General features: G+C 35.8%; 1 protein-coding gene across 12 annotated transcripts in view; it reads right to left on the bottom strand.

Moving 5' to 3' along the window:
• Positions 1-11330: 11330 nt before the first annotated feature.
• The window catches only part of SLC26A8 (solute carrier family 26 member 8), a 169180-nt gene continuing 154310 nt past the window's right edge, over positions 11331-26200 (bottom strand). For all 12 annotated transcript variants that reach the window (XM_074236437.1, XM_074236436.1, XM_074236439.1 and 9 more), the window contains 2 exons: positions 24543-24635; positions 11331-12111 (listed from right to left, as the gene is read on the bottom strand). In XM_074236437.1, the coding sequence (XP_074092538.1) occupies positions 11707-12111; positions 24543-24635 (498 nt within the window). In that variant the 3' untranslated portion in view covers positions 11331-11706. The remainder of the gene's footprint in view (positions 12112-24542; positions 24636-26200) is intronic.

Below are 26200 nucleotides of genomic sequence, written 5' to 3'. Positions count from 1 at the left end.
CATTTTAAGATTCCAGGATCTAGCTCCTGCTAGAGCATTTTTAATAGCTCAGCTTCAGTTAGAAACTGTGCAACCATAAGCTTTTCCTTTAGAAATCAGTAAGTGGGTTTATACTAGAAATTCTTTGGAGCTAAGATTCAGTCCTGAAAGGGAAAAAGGAGCTACCTACTAATTGCTAATTGACATTAATGATCTCTTTTAATTTTATATAAATATAAAATATATATATATACTTCTTAAATTAATATAATACAATTTTAGATTACCTTGCACAGAAAATCAGTCCATAAAATATATTATATTAATTTAAGAAGTTTTTAAGTTTTTAGAATGCATAAATGTGATTTTGGTAATTTGAGTGTCCTAAGTGTTCTAATATTAAGAAATATTGGTAAACATAACAGCTAGGATTATTAGAAAAGGACAGATTCTTTCATAAAATAAACTTTTGGGAATTTAAAATTGTGGTATTGACTATAAGCAGAAGAGATCTCTAATGGAGTACTTGTGTATTATTGCTTACTGTTACTCCATTGTAACTAAAATGAAAATGTATCTGGTTAAGTTAAGGATCCCTAATGGGTTTTCTCTGACCAGTCTTAATTGGTTTTATCTCAAAGGAATTTAAAACAAATGGCTAATTCTACACACAGACACACAGACACACAGACACACAGACACACACACACACACACACACACACACACACACACACACACACACAGCTTAGACAGTCAGGAGGACCTAAGTTCAGATCCAACCTCAAACACTTAATACTAAACTATGTGATCTTGGGCAAGTCACTGAACTTGCAAAAACCAAAAAAAAAAATTGGGAAGATGAGAGACCTGTAACTCTTTGAAAGGAAAATCTCCCTGGGTTTTAAAAAATATTAGGGATTTAGTAAAACAATGTTTTTAAAAGTAATTAGGAATTCTTCTCTTATAGCTCTCATGCAAAAATAATAGTAAATTAAAATTTAGTATCATTATATTAGGTAACATGTCACTTTTTTAAGTTGTGTTTAAGTTCAGTTATCTAATCTATAAAAATGCATTAGGTGAACCATCTTCCCTGACTGTGGTGAAAGGTTACTTGACTATATACTATAACATTTACAAAATGCTTTTATCCCTTTAATTAAATGTAATTTCTTTATAATTCTAAAAGGTTTATTAAGGGAAAATGATAGTTGGAAACACTATGATAAAAGTTTGTAAAAGTCCCTTTCTGTGAAAAATTTTCATTTGTGAGTTAATTAATTGTAATATTAATCTGATAATGATAACAGCTGATTAATGAAATCAGGGACTGGGAACCCAGCATATTTTCATTGTATTGCTATTTTCATGTAGATTTTTGACTCTACTGAAGTTAATTGTTGATATCAGTCCTTCTGTTCTCAGTGAAAATGATTCAAAACAACTTGAAATTCCCTTTTGATCCAAACTACTGTAATGAAGTGAGCCTGTTTTTCTAGGTTTTGGTCAACTGATTAAGCTATGCCCCAACTTATACCTCTCATAGAAAAGTTTCTATTTTTCAAGTTAATGAAAAGTGGAAGTTTATTATTTTGTCATTAGGTAGAAGAATCTAAAAAAATATAAGTAAAACGGATTTTGATGTTTTTGATCTGAATTTATTGCCATTTCCATGACATAGGTAAGAATTATGTGTTGAATTTATCACAAGTATAAAATTCAACTTCTTGAAGAATCTTATTGCTTGCGAATGATGAGTATATTTGGGTAGAAGTAAATAAATTAATAAAACAAAATATGGAAAGTCACTATGTTTATAAAGTTAAAAGAAAACCAATGTTGTCTTGACTAGGATTTGAGTAAGAAAACATGATTAGTGAAATAAAATGATCCATGTGTTGTACTACTTGGAAATCCGATTTTCTTTTGACTGTTTTGGTGCATTTGAAGCAACATCTATTAAAGTTTTTAAAGTTACCTAAGGGTTTTGTTTTTTGTTTTTTGTTTTTTAGGTTTTTGCAAGGCAAATGGGATTAGGTGGCTTGCCCAAGGCCACACAGCTAGGTGATTATTATAAAGTCTGAGGCTGGATTTAAACTCAGGTACTCCTGACTCCAGGGCCAGTGCTCTATCCACTGCACAACCTAGCCACCCCTAGGTTTTTCTAAAAGGGTTCTAAAACATGATTCGTATTTGTCTATTTTAAAAAATGGTTAATAGTTTTTAAAAAATGTTTTTATAAAGCCTAGCTCTAAATACAATTGGGTTTGTTGGGTTTTATTTTTAATGCCAAGTTTATATTACATTTTAAAGCACAGTCCTTATGTGAAACAATAGAATGAACTTGAGATTTTCCATGATATTGTTGCCACTGTAAGATTATAATCAACATGTGCCATATTTTTATCTATAAAATTTAGAGCTAAATCTCTGATTATAGAATATTGCCATTAAAGGCCTCATGAGACTGAAAATTGGCCTTCTATTGGAGTCAGTATTTAAATTTAGGTTGGACCAATGCCATGAAGCTGGCAACCCTAGGGAGTTCATGGTTATTTTGGGGTGACCAGCTCATTGAGAAAGGTTAGGGAAACAATTTTCAACAAGTTCTGAGATTGAACTTTTCTAATTTGGTCTCAAATATGACATTAGGAAATGTCTCACTAGGCAGATTTAAAATCTGGTTCAAGACAGTCATTCATATGGCCTTACCTGAAAACTGTCATCTAAAGAAAAAAGGAAAGCCTTTCTTATGTTTTTGGTCCTTGTGGTAAATTTCTGTAAATATGTTAGTTGATCAGTACCCAAAAAAATATCAACTATCTAATTCCAATAACCAGAGAGGCTGGTGTATAATCTTGACATGCTGCTGTGAGAATAAAGATCCTTTAGTTTTATTATTTTTTTTTTTAGGTTTTTGCAAGGCAAATGGGGTTAAGTGGCTTGCCCAAGTCCACACAGCTAGGTAATTATTATAAGTGTCTGAGACTGTATTTGAACTCAGGTACTCCTCACTCCAGGGTCAGTGCTTTATCCACTGTGTCACCTAGCTGCCCCTAAGATCCTTTAGCTTTTCAAAATGCTAAGGGATATCTAAGAAAGTATGATAAAGTTGAGTGACATTAGGATATTATTCTCTATCATAACTGTCTCAAGTTCTGTTAGGAGAATGACCTGTGGATCCACTTAAATTTTTTTTTTTTTATTTTTTAAGAGGAATACATTTCTAGCTAAAATTTTTTCTTTTTGATTGCTTTCAAAACATGGGCAAAAGGTTAGACAGTCCTTATGTTTTTTGTCTGTCCATTATTAGCAACCCTAGGGTATCCAGGAGATGCTATTTCTCCCTCTAATATGCCTTTCATTTTTTTTCTTTTCTTTCTTCACCTCTTTAGTTGATCTATAGCTGACATAATGACATCATCTTTGATCAAAATGGGGTCAATGTCAAAGTATAATAATAACAACAACAACAACAGTGATGAGTTTTTCAAAATATATTCCTGGTAAAAAGGCTGATTTCTTTAGAACAGAATGCAGTCTTCACTTTACAGTTGATTTTGCCAGTAGATAAGAAGTCACAGAGTAATTCCACCTGTGTTGATTATAAACTCAGGAAGACAATGATCAGGATACTGGAAGACTTTTCCTGCCCCCTTGATGCTTAAAGTTCAGGAGGAGATAACAATCAGATGGTATTGTATAAACATGATCAAATTTAAAGGTTGGTTTCCCAGTAAGTTTAAGGTTTTGTCTACTTTTGTTCTGTATATGTTGTCCCCCTTCTCTTGCTGCTCTAGAAGTATTCTAATCCCCTCATCTTGGGATGGCCATTGTCAGAATGGCCTCCACCTACAGGTTAATGATAAATCCCAGAGAATATTTTCTGTCATTTAATTTTAATCCTATATTTTTAAGTTTTACAGTTTATAGGATTCACAGTAGCTATTGGAAATGGGGAATTTGAGATCTGGAAATTCCCCTGGGTTTGGGGGAAAAAAATCAGCAAGTTAGTAAAACAGTACATTTAAAAAGTACATTGTGGATTTTTTCCCTTATTAGATGAAATTTTTAAAAGCATTTCTGAGTATTTTGTAGTTTAAAAATCTTTGGGGGAAAAAAGGAAAGAATTCCAGAAACCTTTCTCTTCCTTAGTACCTCTGCCTCCCCTGCCTTGCAGGATAATCAAGGGGAGGAGAAGGGGCAGTCCTGCCCTTCTTCAGCTCACCGTGGAGCCCCTGAGTACCCTGTTCAACCTACTATTAGTCAGCCTCCTCCCCGCAGTGACTTCCTGATTTCTTCTCTGACCTCTGGCCTCCCATTGCTGGGGCTTTGGAGCTTTAAAAAAAAAAGAAAGGAGGCACCTAGTTGGTGCAGTGGATAGAGCAGCAGCCCTGGAGTCAGGAAGACCTGAGTTCAAAACCTACCTCAGACACTTAATAATTACCTGTGTGACCTTGGGAAAGTCACTTAACCTCATTGCCTTGCAAAAACTAAAAAAAAAAAAGAAAGAAAAAGAAATAATATGGGAAGAGTAACAGGGTAGCAACATTCAATCTTAGTGATGGTGTATTTGAAATTTTGGGGTTGTTTGGTTTGTATGTAAAATCTTACTTTAACTCAGTACAACATAATAGTAGAGTTTGTTTTTGGATTCATTCCTGGTATTTAAAACATTTTATGCTAATTTAGGCTTGATAATTTCCAATTTAAAGAAAAATAGCTACATTCTGTCAACAATTTCCCTAGGTTTGTGAAGCTTGTGAAGCTCTGTCTTTATCTCACCACATGTTTATAAAAGGGAATATATTAGAATAACTTATATTTTATTGTTTGCTTATTTAGGTATAAGTGCATCATACCTGATAGCTTTATATGAGGGTCTGAAATGTGTTGAACAGAATCCTAATTTTACATTAATTTAACTGTATTGGAATCACCTTATAACAGTTTTGTTTCAAGTAATATCAGTTTTCTTCATTATAATGCATGAGTTGGTTAACTTTTGTATAAGTTTATGTTTTTAAAGTTCAGAGGAATTGCATCCACAACCATTTATCATCAGTCATGAAAATGTAAATTATTTAAAGTTATTATCATAATGTTAATACCTGTCAGAATGTTCAGCCTACTACAGGTGAGCAGACAAGACTAACAACCCAGTTCCTTTTTCTGAGGCTCTAAATAATGACTATTTCCAAGTTTATATATAATAAAAATTTCTAATAATTTGGTATTTATATTAGGACAAAATTTAAACTGGAAAAGGAAAAAAATAAGTGCTGAATTTTAATTGAAAACTCTTATATGTCTGAACTAGCATATTTTTTAATTGTAACTCCATGAGAGAAACATACTATTTGGGGTGAATGCCTTTGGACTAATTGCTCTTGAGGGTTTGAGTACAGGTGTTCCCTAGTGGAAAAAATTCATTAACCACTCAGAATAGTACAGGTCAAGGGATGAACTTTGGGTCTTAGTCCAAGATAGGCTTCTTTTGTTTGACTTTCCCATCATATTCTTGAAAGGAAGGCCTCTCATATGCTCACTTTATTTCTGACTTATGGTTGTGAGGTGGAACTATGTCAACCCTAACTTTTACCTGATCTCAAAACAGAACTAAAGTTGTTTGATCCTGATCCTGCCTTTTCTCCCTTCATAACAAACCTGCCCATTCAGAGCAGGAATAAAATTTATCCCATATTTGCTTACAGCTATCCAAATTCTAACAACCAGCAAAGTTAGTATATACCTTTAGCATCTGTTGTCACTTACTTGTTCCTGTAGGTTTTAAGATCCTTTAGCTATTCAAAATGCTATGGGGATTTGTATCAGGTTATGAATCTCTACATTAGTTGACTAAGTATATAAAAAGGATGATATATATATATATGTATATATATATATATATATGTATGTATATATATACAGATCCATATATATTTTATATATATATATATGAATTATTTAAGAGAAATCCATTTTGAGTTTGATTCCTTTTAAGCAAGAGCAAAAGTTTAGAACTTGTTTAATTCATTGTTTTTAGGTGATTGACTAGAGTCTATAATTATACCACCCCTAAGTCTTTAGTTGCAATTCAAGTTGATCTGGCAACTTTTAATGAGATCACTTTTGTTTTAGAATCATATTCTAGCTATTAGTTTATTAATGGGAAGTCACCCTCCAAAAATAAAATGATTTTAAATTGAATAATGCCAAGTATAAAGAACTGAGTTTTCTGTGTATAACAACATGAAGATTGGCCAGTCAAGGTTGTGGATTCCCTGCTCTGGGAGGTTCCAAATTACTTTTTCTAATAATGGGATTGATTATTTTTCAAAAGAAAATTTGTGTTAAGATGTCCTTTTTCCTGGAACCAGTATCTTTCCAACTAACCTGAGTTGGAGGAAACCTCTGAGATAAAACCTGGATTGGAGAGATTACATTCACTGGTTCAGTTACTAAATGATACAATCTTTATTGGGATCATGGAGTACAATTTTTATTTTCTATATTTTCTTGCATTGCTATTTTACCCAAGTCCCTTTTCCTGGGATTTTTGGCTTTGCTCCCCATTGGCCCCTTTAATTGGCCCTCTTTGTTTTGTTTCCATAATCTTTTTCTGAGATTCATTTCCTCCAGGCTACAGTGAATCAAGATGGTGGCCTCTACCCAAATTTGACAATTAACTTTTGAATTTTGCTGCCCCCAAAGAGTTCTGATTGCAATTTATTTTCCTTTCAAATGGGCCCTGATAGAATAGGCAGGGCCAGTGCATTGCCCCCTTTCCTGCTCTGAAGTTTCAGAAGACTGATCTCTGTCCCAACTCCTGGATGAATCTGGGCCCAGATTGTTTGAGAGGGGAATATGAAGCAGAGGAAATCTGGGTATAGAGAAATGTGCTCTTTTTTTTTTTTGTAACAGAAATAAATCATGGGGTGGCCAGGTGGCGCAGTGGATAAAGCACCAGCCCTGGAGTCAGGAGTACCTGGGTTCAAATCCGGTCTCAGACACTTAATAATTATCTGTGTGGCCTTGGGCAAGCCACTTAACCCCATTTGCCTTGCAAAAACCTAAAAAAAAACAAAACAAAAAACAGAAATAAATCATTCAATTTTTTTCTGTTCAGTTAAAGTGTTTTCGCTTCTGAATTCTGTAAATTCTGTAAACCCCATTTAGCAGTATTTCTGGCAGGTAAACCCCTCTTCCTCCCTCCCCCCATGTATCCCTACATCCTTGCAAATCCTAAACCACTCAACATCACAGTAGTCTGGCTTTGGTCAAGTACACTTGCCCTTGGGATAAGTGCAATAGACTCAGCTCCTCCTGAATTCTGGGCCACTGCTCTATTCACTGAACCACCTAGCTGCCCCTTGTCCTTTGTTTTCAAAGAGGACTATGACATCAAAAGAGTGATGTTAAAACTAGCCTTTCTCCTCCAGAACCACTGGATCCATTGGCCAGATATGGATCAAGATGACTGGAGGTGATCCTGGATGCATTGGGAGATCTTGGCATTTTTAAGTCAAGGTCTTTAACAGGTCTCAGTTTGACTGAGGCAATGCCCATTCAGTAATTAAGGCAGGTAAGAAATGAGGTACCTGCCTCTTGTATGGTCAAAAAAAAACATCAGTCTAGGAGGGAAAGACCTTTAAGGTTTCTGACTCATACAGAAACAACTGCTATTTACATTTATTCTGAACCACTCAGAATAAATAAAGACCAAGTCTGGTTTGGCTTGAGACCTGTTGTTGGCCAATCACAGAGAACCAGAGTGATTTGGAGTCTGTAAACCCCAAAATAATCTTGCTAGATTTCAGTGATCAAAATTTACAATCCTTTGTGCAGAGTACCCACAGGTTAAGTGTGGGAGGAAGGAAGAAGAGAAAGAAGGGAAAAAAAGGAGGAGGGAGTTGTGTTGCCCAACTGGTCAGTGGTGGGGCCATATGACTTCTCACATAGACTGTCATTTAACTTTCTCAAAGAGGCCCATGACAGCAGAGAAATGATCCATGACATGCATGTGACTTGGATTTAAGCAAGAAAGCTCTGTGCAAAATCACCAGACTTACTTTTTCCTCTGTAATCCTAAATCCAGTGGCCAGATATGGATTAGGACAACTGGAATTGACCCTGTATGCAATAGGAAACCTTGGCCTATAAAGCTTAAGATCCTTTGCCAGACTGCTTTCTATTTTCAGCAATTCTTGAATTAAAAAATTCCTTTTCCCAGGAGTTTGTATTCTTGAGTTTATCATCACTAAAATACTAGGAGCATGCTTTTTTATATCTTTCTGATTAGTGTATTTCACTGATCACTATTTTTTTTATCCTTTATCAGATCATTTTGATTAACTATTGCTTTCTAATATAGTTTGGGATCCAGAATCATCAAACTTTCTTCATTATATCCTTTGATATTCTTGACTTCTTTATTCCTCAAACTAAATGGTATCATTTTTGTTTAACTCTATAAGGCACCCCTTCTGCTAGTATTAGTTTGGCATGAAATCTGAATAATAATTTAACAAGTATTTTTTAAAAAAACTAAATGGATGGCACATAGCAGTAAACACTAGATTTTTATTTGTTGAAATTGTTTTGTAGTGACTTGGAATTCTGGCAGATTACCAGATGTTTAATGCATCTTCTTGTTAAATTAAATAAAGTTTCTCTTACCTCTTCCTCCTGGATTTTTCTAAGAAGCTGAAGGTTTTATGGATTTTTAGATCCTAATGCTTCACTAAAATGATCAATGTTTATTGGTACTTTTAGGTTTGATTACTAGATGTATCTTTTTAAGTATATATCTCTGCATATATACTTCTTGTACCTACCAAAATTTTCTTTGATGTAGTATTTACATACAGCTAAGTGAGTGCAATGGGTACATGTAGGTATATCCAAATATTTAAGCATTTGAATATCTTTATATAAATATTTTATGTTTATAAGCACACTGCTATTTTTTTCTGGATTACCCTGTCTCTGTTGGTTTGTGTTTAGCTATGTGTGAGAGAATTATGAAAAAGTGTAGATATGTGCCCCATGTGTATAAATTTGTATTCCCTATATAAATAGTTCTTAAGTTGAACTTTGACTGTTGCCAGTGGCCTTTTCTGGTTATGCTTATTTTTATATGTCATTTAAAAAATTATCTTGGAGGATATCAATTGACTTATTAACAATGATGACTGAGGGGTTAATATTCATTGGTTCAGAAACAATTTTTGAACTAATCTAATGTTCAATATGAGATTATACTACAGATCAATGACAATCCTGCGTGTCTTGGATGGGAAAGTTATCAAAACACAGGTTTTAGATGATTTCTAAGGTCAGTTCTGGCTCTATCTATGATTTTTGTGAATATTAACTTCTTTGGATTATACAATTATTTTTATTTATTAGAGCCAATGATTGAGAATTGGCTATGGTTTTAACAAAGTTGAACTCTTAGGGTTTTTTTTTAACGTTGTTGTTTTAATCACACTTGCTAGACAGTAAAAACTGTCTGATACTACCTTCAAACAATCTTCTTCACAAACCCCAAGGTTCTGTAGTTCTTCCTACACAAAGATGATGTTCCTGTGAACATCAGTAAACTACATGTGCTTTGAGTATTTTCTCCCTGCTAATGAGGAAGGGTTTGTGATGATCCATCCACACTCTCTTATCCAGTCCCTTTGTCAATCAATCAATCAACAAGCATTTATTAAGCACCTACTACTTGCCAGGCACTGTGCTAGGTGCTGGGGATACAAATACAAAAGTGAGACCGTCCTTGCCCACAAGGAGCTTCCATTCTGCTGTGATTGATACAAAAATTCTGAAGGCGGGGTGCCATGTGTAACATTATTTCAAGTCATTGAGGATTAAACCTACAACCTTACTCTTATTAATATCATGCTGTAACCAGTTGAATTAACCAGCCCAGACAGCACCACTTGACAGTATTATAAGTGGCTTAGCAATTCAGGGTTTATAACATTTTGTAAACAGACTTAGACCTTTTAATTATCAGTTCACAGAACCCTTTCTTATATTAGCTTTATTGTGTCCATTCCTCAATTTTTAAAAATGGTGTTCCCCACTCCCCTTTTCTCCCTTTAATAATTACTATGTTTAGGGGTTCTGGATTTCTGGTGGAATCAAGCAAAACTTTGAATAAATTGATTGTTGTGATCCAAAAATAATCCAGGCGGCCTCTCAAAGGCACATGTACAAAAACTTGTATGTATCAAGTGTGCACCCAGTCCATACTCTAAGCATGCCTACGACAGCTCCTCATACATTTGTCCATTTGATGTTCTTATTTAGATGAATTCTGTACTTTAGGACCTGGTTTTGCTAAAGTTTAAACTCATTTTTTATTGGTAAGATTTCCATTATAAGTTTTAGATTTTAGTATTTTTCTTGTATTATCATTTTATTAGAATGTTTGTATGACTTAACTCCCCAACTAGATTATAAGCTGCTAGGGGGTAAGGAACATGTCATCTTGGGGATGAGTCCCTTAGGCACAATGCTGTGCATATAGTAGATGAACAATAAATACTTGTTAATTAATGGATGCAGTCTGAGGGATCAGAGAGGTCTAAGTTCTAACAAAATTATTAAACTGAGGTACAAAGAAAAGTGGGCCTCATTTGCTGATTGACACTGTTGAGACTAGAACCCAGAGTTGCATGCACCAACTACTTTTGGCTGGGCTCAGCATCAGCAATTTTTTAAAAGGGGAAGTTTTTTGATTGAGTTTGGGTAGAAATGATTGTTTTCATTTTTTCCCCCAACTCTTAAGAAGTCCCACATTCCAACAAAGCGAGATTCATCACAAGTCATTCATTGCAACATGTTCCAAAGAAAATTATTAGGTTTCCCAAACTTCAGCTAATGTGATAGAAATAGAACTGGAAAGGAACTATTTCTAAGAGTTCCATTCTGATTGCATCTTAATAGTATGCAATTCTGAGTTTGGGGCAGGACTAGATCCCAGAACCCCTTTCCCTGACAGCATTTAACCCCAAAGTTTTAGGAATTAATAAATTTAAAGATTCTTTCAGTTAAAGTAATATTTGCAAATCTTCTGGCAAGCCTTCTCTTCCACCACTCTCTACATCCTGGCAAAACACCACCCACCTGCCCCACTGTTTCCTGCTCCTTTCTATGATAATTGTTGTAAAGAAGCATTGTCTAAGCAAAACAGCTGTCAGATTTCCCTTTTCCCTGCCAGCATTCCTTCCCATGAGCACACATTATGTCTGTACTCTCTCTTTCATATCTTCTTATAGCCTCAGAGTGCATAAGAGGAAGGAGAGGCTGGAAGAATACAAAACCTTTTGCAGAATATAACTAGAGCTGCGTATTTTATTTGAACCTCAGTGTTTATGTGTAGAGGCTGATGGTGGGGAGGGAGGGTAGAAAGGAGCTATAAGCAATGGTCAGCCAGAATCTCCAGGAACTTTGGTGGGGCTTAAGGACCCATAAAGAGGGAAACATCTGCTTTGGGTACTACAGCTTGAGAGATTATTAGAGATCCAGTGCTATTTCATGCATGTTAATGATGTGCTCTGGGAGTCCCATCCCCATCCTTAGAATGGGTCCATGTCTAACATACATGGATGAGCTACAAGGTCAGTGTTGGTACTAGTTATCAAGGTCCCCATGACTAAGCAATTCTTAATTGGGTGGGGGAGAAATTCCCATGGGACATTATAGTGGATTGTTAGGATTTTTTTATGTATTTCCAGTTCTGATCCCACATATCACGGTACTCCCTACTTTGGGTATCTCTATTATCACAGTGGCATGGTCTTTGGTATGATACTTCATATGGCTGATCATAAGCATGGCACTCTGTTTCTGACTCTGTTTCTACATCTATTTCTCCTTCTAGAGCATGTTGAGTTTCAATCTCAATCTCAGTTTCAGGCTCTAGATCAAAGTCAAGTTCTGGCCCCAAATCCAGTTCGGCCTCCAAGTCTGGGTCCATCTCTGTTTCTAGTTCCACTCTGTCATTCAGGTCTTTAATATCCAGCTGAATATCTGGCTGACAGAAGTATTTGGTAGTTTTCTCTTGGTTTGGCGATGGTGAGTTGTTTCTACTCTGTTCAGAATGGCTTGACTTCCCCTTTAAATTTTCAGGTGAAATACAAACAGTTACTTGGGTTAAAGTTTTCAAATACAATTCTTTTTACCTTAAACAATAAACTTGTTAAAAATACACAATAATTTTTTTTCTGGATATTTCCTTCAAGAGTCAGAATAGGATTTCTTGCAAAGGACAATACATCTTGCCTTAGCTAGTTCCAGTTGTAGAGATTCAGATGATTGATCTTCCTAACTACTAGTCCACAAATGGCCTCACTTACCTCTCTATCCAATTTAAACCTCATAATTGACCCCATGACCAATTATGCTCTTTTGGTCTTCTAGAACCCATCTAACTCTTATCCTTGCTAATCTCAAATTGTGGATAATGCTCACTTTCTGTTTTCTCTACTCCAACTCTCAAGAGTGACCACACATTTCTAGGAGGAAAAAAAAAGCCACAAATCCAGGCTGATTGGGTTATACAGTTTAGTAATTAGTAATTCATGCTTTCTAATGACATCTGGGCCCTCACTGCTTCTTAGGAATCCTTTATCTAATCTCCTATTTATTCTCTACCACATTCACTAGAGCTAGTTCCAAATCTTTTTCATTCCTTTCAAGTCACCAATCCCACATTAGCTTCTTTACTTTTAGCATATAGCATTGCCTTCTATTTTTAAAATTAAATTTTTTTTTATTAATTTAAGGCAATGGAGTTAAGTGATTTGCCCAAGGTTACATAGCTAGGCAATTATTAAATATCTGAGGCTGGATTTGAACTCAGGTCCTCCTGAGGGCCAGTGTGCTACCTAGCTGCCCTTTGCCTTCTATTTTACTGACAAAATGGAAGTCATCTGACATGAACTCCATCAGCTTCCTTCTGTTTATATTTCAAAATTGTTCTGTTATCAACATTCATCCTCATATTTTTTTTGCAGAAGTAGCTTCTTTCCAAAAACTATTCTATTCCTATTCTTTTCTTTCAAATATTTCTTTAATTATCTATTCTCTTCATCTTCATTCTTTCACTTTCTTCTCTGCATTCAAACATGCTCAGATCCTCTCTATACATTCCCTCAACCTAACTACTATACTGAGCTTCCATTTCATCTCCAAACTTCCTTTCATAACCAAACTCCTCAGAGTCATCTATACATACTTCCTTCTTTACTATTTCCATTCATTTTTTAACCTCTTGTAATCTGGTTTCTGCTCTCACAACTCTATTGCAACTGTTCCCTTTGAGGTTAACAATAACTATCTAATTGCAATCCAATGGCCTTTTCTAACTCCTCATTCTTCTTTATCACTTTATAACATTTGACTTTGCTCACTAACCTCTTCTTGTAATTCTTCCTTCGCTTCCCTGAGGCTCCACAATTTTCCTTCTTTGACTACCTTTTTTGTCTACTCATCTAGCTCCTTCACTTCTTCTTCCCATAGGAATACCCTATCCTTAGCGCTTATCTTTTCTCCCAGAACTCTCTCACTAATCCTCAAAGTTTTAATTATTACCTCTATGCAAATGACTCCCTAAGTTTATTTCTCTTTTCCTGATCATTCTAAGCTCTAGTGCATTTCTGATGACCTGCTAGAAATTCCAGCACTAGATATACCTACTGCTATCCTAGTACTTCAAATTAAACATTTCTTAAACTAAACACTCTTTCTCCCAAGATATACTTTTTCTGTTGGCCTTAATATATTGCTGCCAGAATATTCTCTGAGTCATTCAAGCTCAAAACCTTAGGAATCATTCTTTATTCAATTAATTTTAAGAAATCTTTATTGGTACCTTCTGTACTCAGAACTCAAATTATGCTAAGTACTGAGTTAGACAGAAAGCTTGAATAAAACATGACCTCAGGGAGTTTATAATTTAGTAGAGGATATGACTGATGGCATATAAATCGGTGATCTTGTGATATATTCACAAATAATAGAACAAGATATTATGTGATAAATCCATGAAATGTACAAATTATTATGTTAATTCAGTGTGGTATGAGGTTATTGCTAATTGTGAAAACAAAGAAAGACTTTCCAGAGGAGCTGACATTTGAACTGGGTGGTAAATAGATGAGCAATAAAGAAAAAGCATGGGTAAGAATTCTTTAGACAAAGATGGTACTCTTCCCTTCTTACTTGACCACTCCTTATCCTCCATCTTATTAATGGTTAAATCTTGTTGATTCTATTTTTGCAATATCTCATATCTAATCTTATTTATAATATTCTAGTTGAGGTCCTCATTATATTTGACTTCTTCTAAAATGAAGTCCCTGCCTATGATATGATCTCTTTTTTGTCCAGTTTATTCTATGCAATGTAGCCAGAATATTTTCTTATAGCACTAGCCTGATCCTCAATCTTCAGTGACTGGATTTTTATCATCTGCCAATTAAAGGTAATTAATTTTGGCTTACTATTCAAAGTTCCTAATGGCCTAACCTACCTAAATTTCCAGCATTATCTATGATCACTCTTCTACATATATTCTACCCTTCAAATATTTCCTGACATTCTTTGGATCTGTCCTAGACTTTCTTGCCCCTACTTTTGCCCATATCATTAACTATGAATAGAATATACTCTCCCTATCTGCCTACAGAAAACCTACTATAGAGTCAGGATTTTTAAATGTTGTGTGCTTTTAAAAATAGTTAGAGGTCAATACAAACAAAAGTCAGACATGAACCTGTCAGAATGAACTGAGACTTTTGAAAAGTGACAAGAACAACAGAAAAGGAGAACTTTTAAAGCCCTTTCAGAGAAGAAAAGAAAGCAAATCAATCCACTGTTTGGGAAAAAAGTTTAAAGTGAATGAAGAGAAGGCATGGGTCATAGATTTAGAATTAAAAGGGATCGCAGAGAGTCAGATCATACAAAGTTGTAAGTAGCAGAGGGAGAATTCAAAGCCAAGCCTTTCCTCCTCCAAGTCCAGTATTCCTTTCTATATCACAATGCCTCTTGAGAAAACAGAGACACTCAACTCTGATTTTGTTTTCCTCTTATCCATCAAGAAAAACAATCTTAAAATTGAAAACATTATCAAGTACTTTTTGAACAGCTTAAAGTGAATATTTCATAGGGTATCAAATATATTCAAAATTGAACTCAATATCTTTTCCCCATATTTCTGTTGAAGAGTACCATCATCCTCCCAGTCATCCAAGCTCCCAATCTCAATATCATCCTGAATTCCTCACTTGAATTCATCCCATGTATAAAACTTGTTTTCAAGCTTCATTGTTTCTACTTTTATAACTTTTGTTAAAAACATCACTTTGTCTCAGCTCATACACAATGCAGGTGCAGGTCCTTATTATTTCATGGTGACTACTGTGATGACAATGAAATATTGCAATAGCCTCCCTCAGTGAGGTCTCTCTTCACTCCAGTCTGTTCTCTCCTCAGCTGTCAAATTAATCTTCTTCAAGTGCAGGTCTAACCATATCACCTCACCCCTCCCCTATTTAGTAACTTCCAGGGTCTCCCTAATACATTTGAACACATATGAATTTCTCTGTTGGATATTTAAAGCCCTTGAACTCCTGGTTCTTTCCTAATTTTCCAGTCCTTCTCATATGTTCCCTAATTCCACCCATACAGGATCCAGATTCATTCCCTGACTTGGTTCTGGGTATTGTCCCTGGCTGCCCCCCAAACCTGAAATACTCTCCTGGCCTCCCTGTTTTTCTTCAAGAATCAGATCAAATTTCTCCATCTGTATAAATTTTTTTCCCTGGTCTTCTCTAGTACTAGTTCCTTTCCTCTGAAATTACCTTACATTTACACTGATCTACACATAGTTATTTACATGTTAATTCTTATAATAAGATGAATTCCTTAAGGATAGGGACTATATTTTCTTGTTATCTTCTCTCTAGCATATAAATTTGTTGCATAATTTTACATAAACCAAATATATTTAGAATATATAAATTCAAAGTAATTTTGAAAGGGAAAGAAATTTGATAACACTAGGGATCAGGGAAAGCTTTATGAAGAAGGTGGTGTCTAAGTTGTATCATGAAAGAAATAGGGTTCTTTGAAATGGAGGTGACAGATTGAATGCATTTCAGGCAAACTGGTGATAACTAGTGTGAAAACACAGAGAAAGAACAGGAAATTTTATGTGTGAGGAAACAGCAAGAAAATCAATTTAGCTGAGCTATTTAGCAGGCAATAGGGAGTTATTGGAATTTATTGGACGTAGGAATGAATCAATCAGATCTGCACTTCAGGAAAACCACAATGGTAACAGTGGAGGATGAATCTTAGAAGATAAGGACTAGAGATACCAATTAGAAGCCTTTTGCAATGATCCAGATGAGAGGTAATAAAGGCAGAATGGGGGGAAGGATTTTGATGATATGATGGAGGCAGAAATAAAAGATGTGGAAACTGAATGTATATGTTAAGAGTGAGGAATCAACGATTATAGCCAAGTTTTGAAACTGAGAGTATAGAACAGAGGTGGTAACCTTTTTTCTGCTAAAGGTCATTTGGGTATTTATATAACATCATTTGCCTACTATATTTGGTCAAACATTACATTAATTCATCCTTAAAAAGCTCCTAAATCTATAAATTTTGAGTTCTGCCTGCGGTCTCTATGGCAGAATGCCAGACCAAACAACCTGTAGATCTGACGTTCCCCTGCTCTAGGTCTATGACAATAGAGGTTCCTATGACAGAAAGAAGTTTGGAGGAGGAATGGAATTGAACTAAAAAATTATGAGTTCTTTTTTGTACTCTGAGTTCTAAATATTTATGGAGTAGTCCAATCTGAAATGCTCAACTGGAAATTAGTGATGTATGACTGGAAATATAGAGAGAAGGCCAATATATATATATATATATAGTTCCAAGCTAGATATTCAAGGGTTGGATATATATATATATATATATATATATATATAATATATACACATATATATATATGTATATATACACACATCTAGAAGTTATCTTTATAGAGATAATAATTAAATCCAAGAGAGCTGATGAAGTCACCACAGCTTGAGAGGATTGAAGATGTAGCAGTTAACCACCTTTTACCAAAGAGAAGATAGATTTAAAATGTAGAATGAGATATTTTTGGACATGACAAAGTAGAAATGTGTTTTGCTGGACCTATGCCTATTTGCTATGAAAACTTTCTCTTTTGCAAAGATATAAAAAAAATCCTTGTAATAGATAAATTTAAAGTTTTAAACTGTAGGTATCTCATAAAGCTCTGTACTGTCTTCTCTTACTTGGTAACTTCTCTCTTGTACTTGAATGGGACAGATGGCCCTGTAGTGGCCCCTGACCATAGCATAGACTACACTATTCCTTTTTTTTTTTAGTTTTTTTGGTAAGGCAAATGGGGTTAAGTAGCTTGCCCAAGGCCACACTAGGTAATTATTAAGTGTCTGAGGTCAGATTTGAACTCAGATACTCCTGACTCCGGAGCCAGTGCTCTATCCATTGCACCCCTTAAAGGGCTCTTTCAATAATCCCTGTGCATTATATACCCATCCAGAATTTCTCCATGAACATCAGACTTTGCCTTATTTCTCTTTTTGTAGTTGCATAGATCATAGATGCATCTATGATAAGAAGGAAAATGGATGGAAAAAAAATCTTTGTATCAAATTTCTTAGTGTATAGTATCTAAGATATATAAATAACTAATAATATGTATTATATATCTATATATAAAATGAGTTTAATATCATTTATATATATTTTTCCACAAACTTACACGTATGTGAAACCAAAAATCATTTCTAATATATAAATGGTGAGAGTTTATGTTTATATTTATACATTCTCAAAAGGATTGCAAACCATCAGCAACCTTATTAAAGAATGCTCCAAATTATTAATTACACACAGCAAATTAGCAAAGATGAAAAAAGATGAGCATAATTAATAATGGGGGGATATGGAAAGATATGCACATTGATCAATTGTTGGTAGAGCTGTGAATCAGTATCATCATACTGGAAAGCAATTTAGAAATACGCAAATAAGGTAATTAAAATGTTTATACCTTTTATCAGAGTGATTCCATAACTAGACTTTCATCCCTAGAAGCCATTGATAATTAAAAAGTTTCCATAGTACACCAGATATTTAAAGTTGCACTTTTTGTGGTGGCAAAGATATAGAAACAGTATAGTTTATCCCCTTACAATGGAGAATGGCTCTGGTATAGGAACATAATGAAATATTGCTGGATTGTAAAAAATGACAAATATGATGAATATATGAAAAGCATAGGAAAGATTTACATGATCTAAAACTATACACAATGACCTCAACAATGTAATGAAAAGATCAACTACAAAACAAGAAAAAATGAATGTTGTGAACCTTTAGACCACATACATAACAAGATGGAGGACTAGAGATTTCCTGATTCCTATGACTTTCCATGATTCTCCAATACAGAAATGATGAAGAACAATGTTTTTTAAAATTTTTATTTATTTAAAGCAATGGGGTTAAGAGTGACTTGCCCAAGGGTTCTCTATTCTAGCTGCCCTAAATACAGAAATTATGGACAAAAGACAAAGCAAATTCAACTGCTTTAAGGGTCTGGGACAACTGGAACCCAAAAGAAGGTAAACAAATAAATAAATAAACAACTCATGAACTGATCCTACCCTGAGCAAACTTCCTCTTCAATTGCTTACCATGCTCCTGGCAACGAGACTGCCCTGGTTAACCAAAAGACTTTTTTAAAAAACGGGACATTTAGAAAACTGACTTTTTTGTATTAGTAATTGGAAAAATATTGACTGAACAAAGAATAGTCAGCTGGAAAAGAATGAGAAATTCCAAGTGGGATTTTGACCACTGAAAAATGTTTCAAATCACTAATAAGAGAAATGTAAATCCAAATAGGTTTCACTTGACATCCGGCAAATTGGCAAAAATGATGAAAATGCCAATAGCCAATATTGGAGTAGTTGTGGAACACTAAGCATTTTGATATGCTAGCAGAGCTGTGAGAAACCATTTTGGAAAATTATTTGGAATTAAGCAAAAAAAAAATGGCTAAGATGTCCATACCACCAAACCAGATATTCCATCACCAGATTTATACTCCAAGGAAGTTATCAATAAGAAGCAAGACTATATGTACAAAATAATTATAGCAGCAAGTTTTGTGATAGTTAAGAACCAGAAATAAAATGGATGCCTAATGTCTGAGGAAGCAGTTAAAAATTATGGCACATTAATTTATTGAAAGTAAATGGGGGGCGGCTAGGTGGCACAGTGGATAGAGCACCGGCCTTGGAGTCAGGAGTGCCTAAGTTCAAATCCGACCTCAGACACTTAATAATGACCTAGCTGTGTGGCCTTGGGCAGACCACTTAACCCCATTGCCTTCAAAAAAAAAATCTTAAAGAAATTAAATGGGCTAGACGTATTGCAGGGGGCAGAGCCAAGATGGTGACAAGAACAATCTTGTCTTAGGTTCTGTCTCATAAAACTCAAAAGCTAAGGACTCTAACTAAATTTTCAAGAGACAGAACCCACAGAGGGACCCAGTGAGGCAGTTCTCCTACTCAATGTAACCTGGAAAAGAGCAGAAAGGCCCTGCAACCCGGGGTTGGGGGGCGGAGGGGTGGCCTGCCAGAGTGAAAGAACTTCAGCCTCCCGGAGGAAGTCCCAGGGCGCTGAGAGCTGTGGCTCACAGCAGTTGGGGAGTCTCCTGAGCTACTCCCGGGGAGCACCAAGCACAAATTGGGGGAACAGCGGGGGACCTCTGCCAGAGCGAGCACGTGAAGCCCAGCCATCAGGGCACACAGCAAGCAGCATGGCCACCTCAGCCCAGATCCAGGAAACAGATTCAGGAACCCCCAGGGCATGAGCCCAATGAACCTAAGGAGGGGAGTGAAGAGAGAGAGACTGCCTAGCTCTGTCCTCTGTCCCTGGAACAGGACTCTGGGGCTCTCACCACATTCAGATCTTGATCGTAGTCTAGGCCCCACCATAGAACAGCAGGGCCCCCCCCACCTCAGCCCCGTGGCAGAGGGGGGCACATATGGTTATTCACAAACCAGGAGAGAGGACAGAGCATCACACACTGAGATCCTAGTGGGAGTGTCCCAAAATCTCAGGAAACACCCCCAAAACAGGCTTAGGCTGGGAAAATGAGCAAGCAGAGAAAAAAAGAGGAACAACATTGAGAAATATTTTGCCTGTGAGCCCAAGAAGGATCAAAATACTCAGTCTGAAGATGAGGAAGCACAAACTCCTACATCTAAAGACTCCAAGAAAAACAGAAATTGGGCTCAGGCTATGACAGAGCTCAAAAAAGACTTTGAAAATCAAATGAGGGATTTAGAAGAAAAACTGGGAAAAGAAAGGAGAGAGATGCAGGAAAAACATGAAAATGAAGTCAGCAGCCTAGTCAAGGAAATCCAAAAAAATGCTGAAGAAAATAGCATGCTAAAAACCAGCTTAGGTCAAATGGATAAAACAGTTCAAAAAGTTAGTGAGGAGAAGAATGCTTTAAAAAGCAAAATTGGCCAGATGGAAAAAAGAGATAAGAAAACTCTCTGAGGAGAACAAATCCTTCAGATAAAAAGTAGAATTCAGGGAGATTGATGAATTTACCAGAAATCAGGAATCAATACTTCAAAACCAAAAGAAGTGAAAAATTATAAGAAAATGTGAAATATCTCATTGAAAAAAACAACTGATATGGAAAACAAACTTAGGAAAGATAATTTAAAAATTATTGGAATACCTGAAAGTCATGATCAGGAAAAGAGCCTTGACATCATTTTCAAAGAATTACTACAGGAAAATTGCCCTGATATTCTAGAAACAGAGGCCAAAATAGAAATGGAGAAAATCCACCAATCACCCCAAGAAAGAGATCCCAAAAAACCAACCCCTAGTAATATTATAGTCAAGTTTCAGAACTCCCAAGTCAAAGAGAAAATATTACAAGCAGCCAGAAGGACACAATTCAAATATCGTGGAGCTGCAGTCAAGATCACACAGGACTTAGCAGCAGCTACATTGGAAGCTCGTAGGACTTGGAATATAATATACCAGAAGGCAAAAGAGCTTAGAATGCAACCAAGAATCAACTACCCAGCAAAAATGAATGTCCTCTTCCAGGGAAAAAGATGGACTTTCAATGAACCAGGGAAATTTCAAATGTTCCTGTTGGAATGGCCAGAGCTGAACAGAAGGTTTGATCTTCAGATACAGGACTCCGGTGAAGCATAGAGAGTGGAGGAGAAGGGGAAAATATGAGGGACTTAATGAGGATGAACTGCATGTATTCCTGCATAGAAAAGTGACACTGATAATACTCACATGAACCTTCTCAGTTAATAGAGCAGGTAGAGGGAGCTTTTATAGTTGAAGCACAGGAGAAAGCTGAATTTGAAGATAAAATAGGGTGTAAAAAATGGAGTCAATAGAAAAAAAGGGAAATGTAATGGGAGAAAGAAAAAGGAGAGGGTGAATAGGCCAAGATATTTCATATAATAAGATTTTTCTTTATTACAATGAGCTATTGCAATGATATGGAAGGGAGGAAGGCAAGGGGGAATGAGGGAATCTTCACTCTCATCAGAAGTGGCTAGGAGAGGAACAGCATATATACTCAATGGGGTATAGGCATCTGGAGTAAGAAGGAAAGAAGGAGGAGAGGGGGAAGGTGGGGGGATGTGAGTGATGGAGGAGAGGATGGAACATGGGGGGAGAGTGGTCAGATATAACACATTTTCTTTTTTACTTCTTGCAAGGGGCTGGGATTGGATGGCTTGCCCAGGACCATAGGGTCAGGTGGATGCTGGGCCTAAGGTGTGGTAGGGGGGCTCAGGACCTCTTGGCCCCAGAGCTGGGGATCTGTCTGCTGCACAACTCAGCTATCCTACAGCAGAGTCAGAGTGAAAGGTAGTGGAGAAATATGAAAGGAAGGAGTTGCGATCAACAATGGCAACAGTGGAAAAATATGGAAGTAACTTTTGCCATGGACTTATCATAAAGAATGTGATCTACCCACGACAGAGTTGGTGGTGTTGGAACAAAGACTCAAACACATTTTTTCTTATTATTATTTGGGGGGGGGTACAGGGCAAATGGGGTTGGGTGGCCTGCCTGGGGCCGCATAGCAGAGTGATCGTTGGGTGTCTGAGGCCGGATTTGGACCCAGGTGCTCCTGGCTCAAGGGCCAATGCTCTATTCGCCACCCAGCCACCCCTGCTATTATTACTATTTTATTTTATTTTGGGTCTTTTTTTCTTTTTCTTTTTTTGGTTTTTGCAGGGCAGTGGGGTTGGGGTGACTTGCATGCCACACAGCTGGGTGATTATTGAGTGTATGGGGCCGGATGTGGGCTCAGGTGCTCATGGCTCCAGGGCTGGTGCTCCGTCCATTGTGCCACCTAGCCATACCTACAATTATTACTATTATTTTTTTATTTTAATTTTTTCTCTCCCCTTTATCGTTCAAGCAAGTCTATGGGGGGAGGAGGTATTTTATTTACTCTTAAACAAGAATATTTTATGAATGTATAAAAACATTATTTGTACAAAAATGAGAATAAATATTAAATAAAAATATTAAACAATATAAAAAAGAAATGGGCTGTAGGAAATGAAGCATGTGATGAATATGGAGAAGCATGAAAAGATCTATAGGAATCAATGCAGTATGAAGTAAACAGAGCCAAGAGAACAATATACTCAAAATAACTACAAAATTAATGCAAAGAACCACACCCCAAATCAAAACTGAATATATAGAAATTATAAAAATCAAACAACTCAAATGAGCAGATATGAGAAGACATTTCCAAATCATTCTTTCATGATGTAGAAAGTACACAGGTTTTGCATATTGTACGTATTTTTGACCTTTTTCAATATATTGATCAATTGTGACTGATTTTTTTCCTTCTTAAAAAAATACTATTTGAGTGGTGGCTAGGTGGCACAGTGGATAGAGCACTGGCCTTGGAGTCAGGAGTACCTGAGTTCAAATCTGGACTCAGACATTTAATAATTACCTAGCTGTGTGGCCTTGGGCAAGCCACTTAACCCCATTTGCCTTGCAAAGAAAAAAAAAACCTAAAAAAAATACTATTTGTTATATAGGTAGCCCTTGGGAAGAAGGGAAGGAGTACTGTGGATAACTATGATGATGTAAAAAACAAAAGACACCAATAAAAACTTTTTAACAAAGTGATTGTTTCAAAATTACAAAGAGCAAACTTGGCCCCAAAGAAGAAAAATGACAAGATACTTATATACCTTTTTTTCCTGAGAGGTTAGCAGATTTCACAGATGTGGAATATTACAGATAATCTTAGATTCATATATATATATATATATATATGTATATATATATATATGTATATATACATATATATATATATTGCTGATTTTTTTCTCTTCTTCCTCTTTTTTAAAAAATATTATTTGTTACACACTACTCTTTGGGAAGGGTATAGGAAGGGATATTTTGAAAATTCTGGTGATATTAAAAAGATGTATTAAAGTTATCTGCCTTGGTAAGGCTGATTAACAAATCAATCCATTAAAAACTGCCTTTTTTCCAATGTAAATATTTGTTTGTTGTATGGAAATCATGATGTAGTAGAAAGAGCCCTTGTTATGGTGTCAGAGGATCTGGGTTCAAATCCATCCTGATAATACTTACTACCCTTATGAACCAAGTCACTAAATCTCCTGGTTTTTCATTTATAAAATGAGGAGTTGGACAAAATGAGGTCCCTTCCATCTAAAAAAGTAGTCATTCCTCAGTTTGTGGATTTGTTAGTTGGTAGGCCCAAAAATGGATTGTTTCCCTACAGAACATATTGTTCTGAGTTCTTACACAATTCTCAAAGGGAACTTTCTAAATAAACAGGACACTATTAGTGCTAGAACAGAACTCTTGTGGTTGGAAAGAAAATTTTTCTGGTGGCCAGAAAGAACTGGTTTGAGGTTAGAAAATATATTCTTGGCACTGGAAACAAAACCAGTTCCTTTCTTCCTGAGTAATCAGTGGCAATTAGCTTCCATTAAGAAATGCTCCGACCAAGAGTAGAATTGCCATTTCCTAATTATTTTATCTGTGTCATCTTGGTAAGAATCCCTATTTCTTCCATTTAGTACTTTTTTCTTTTTGGGGTAAAAGGAATGGTATAAGGAATTTAATTGTATAAGGTTTTCCTGATGGTATAAGGAATTCCTGATGAGGATCAATGCAGGTAACTCTTAGAGAGTTGCCTGGAGGCACAAGGGAATTCAGTGACTTAACCATTCTGTATCAGAGGATGAGGTTTAATCCAGGTCCTTTTGACTCTAAGACAAAATCTCTATTGCTTAGGCCATGTGAGTTTTTCCCTTGGGATAATTATGAAGAATGTTGTCTTTTGTGGAAATATAAAATATTATGAACCAGTACAAAGTTACATCTGCACTTGTAGCAGGGTACCTTAGGAGGTGTTGATCGAAGATCCTTTCTTGTTTCTGAGTCATACCTTAGAATCTGACAAGAGGGAGAATAGAATTGAGAATTCAGTGGTTCCTATAAATGAGATAAAAAGAGCAAGAATTAGAATCTGAAGAAAAACAACACACAGGATTAAAGAACCCACAAAATTAAAAAAAAGATTAATACACAAACTCTAGTAATGCTAGTGTATAATTCCAGTGTTTTATTGACTGGGAACCATTCATTCCTATGTGCAAATACCATCTTCTATTTGCATCTCTGCAGATCTTCCATACCCATACTCAAGTAAAGAAAATAAGAAAATACTAGTTCTTTTAAATGAATTCAAGTCTTCAGACCCAGATGATTTACTTTCCAAGGTTCTAAAACAGCTTACAGATTTAACTGCAAAAACCAGAGTTGATAATTTTTGAAGAATCTTGAAGAATGGGAGAAACATTATAAGAAATCTGGACAAATATTCAAATTTTGAAAAATGGAAAAAAGTAGATATCATAAATTACAGTCTAGCAACCTTATTCTGGAAAATTCTTAAATTACTTCTTTTTTTTTTTGTAAGGCAAACGGGGTTAAGTGGCTTGCCCAAGGCCACACAGCTAGGTAATTATTAAGTGTCTGAGACCAGATTTGAACCCAGGTACTCCTGACTCCAGGGTTGGTGCTTTATCCACCTAGCCGCCCCTTAAATTACTTCTTAAACAGCTATCTTTTGAACTCTTAAAAAAAAAAAGTACTCGGTGATCAAAGGAACCAGCATGGGTTCACGAAGAATATGTCTTATCTCCTTTGTTTTGGTAAGTTATCAGACAAGAAAATCAAGGGAATATATAAATAGTGCATTATATTTTCATTAAGACATCTGATATCTTCATGACAACATTAGTGACAAAATGGAGGAATAAGGGCTATTTGACAATATAGGTAAATGGTAAACAATAAGTATTGATTAACTGATTAATATCCTACTGGAGGAAAATCTTAGTGGCAAGCTACAGACTTCTATCTTGATCCTATTCTGGTTTTTTTAAGGATTTTTTTGCAAGACAATGGGGTTAAGTGATTTGCCCAAGGTCACACAGCTAAGGCAAGTATTATGTGTCTGAGACCGAATATGAACTCAGTTCCTCCTAACCCCAGGTCCAATACTCTATTCACTGCATTAACTAGCTGCCCTGTCTTAATCCTATTCTAGTCAACACTTTTATTTATGACTTAAATACAGACATGCTAATTAAATGTGTATGTAGCACAAATTTGGGAGAATCAGCTAACAAGTTGGAAGACTGAATCAAGACTGAAAATATCCAACAGTCTGGAACTGATTCTACCAAGATGAAATTTGATAGGGATAACTACAAAGTTTTCCATTTTGATTTTAAAAGGAAATTATACAGATTTTTTCTTTTGTTGTTGAATTGCTTCAATCATGTCTCACCTATGTGACCCCATTGGGGAGGATAGTTAATTTAAAAGCAATTTATATGAAAAGAGCTAAAGTTTTTCAAAGAATCACAAACTAGAACTTAGAAGGGACTTCAAAAATCATTTAGTCCCAACTCATTCAATTGAATAGTTTTTATTAAGGCCTCCTAAGTATCAGGCACTGTGTGAAAACATATACATAGTCATCTTCTCTG

This window comes from Macrotis lagotis, chromosome 5, assembly GCF_037893015.1.
Source record: "Macrotis lagotis isolate mMagLag1 chromosome 5, bilby.v1.9.chrom.fasta, whole genome shotgun sequence".
Classification (NCBI taxonomy): Eukaryota; Metazoa; Chordata; class Mammalia; order Peramelemorphia; family Peramelidae; genus Macrotis; species Macrotis lagotis.
This window is presented reverse-complemented; position numbering and strand designations above follow the sequence as displayed.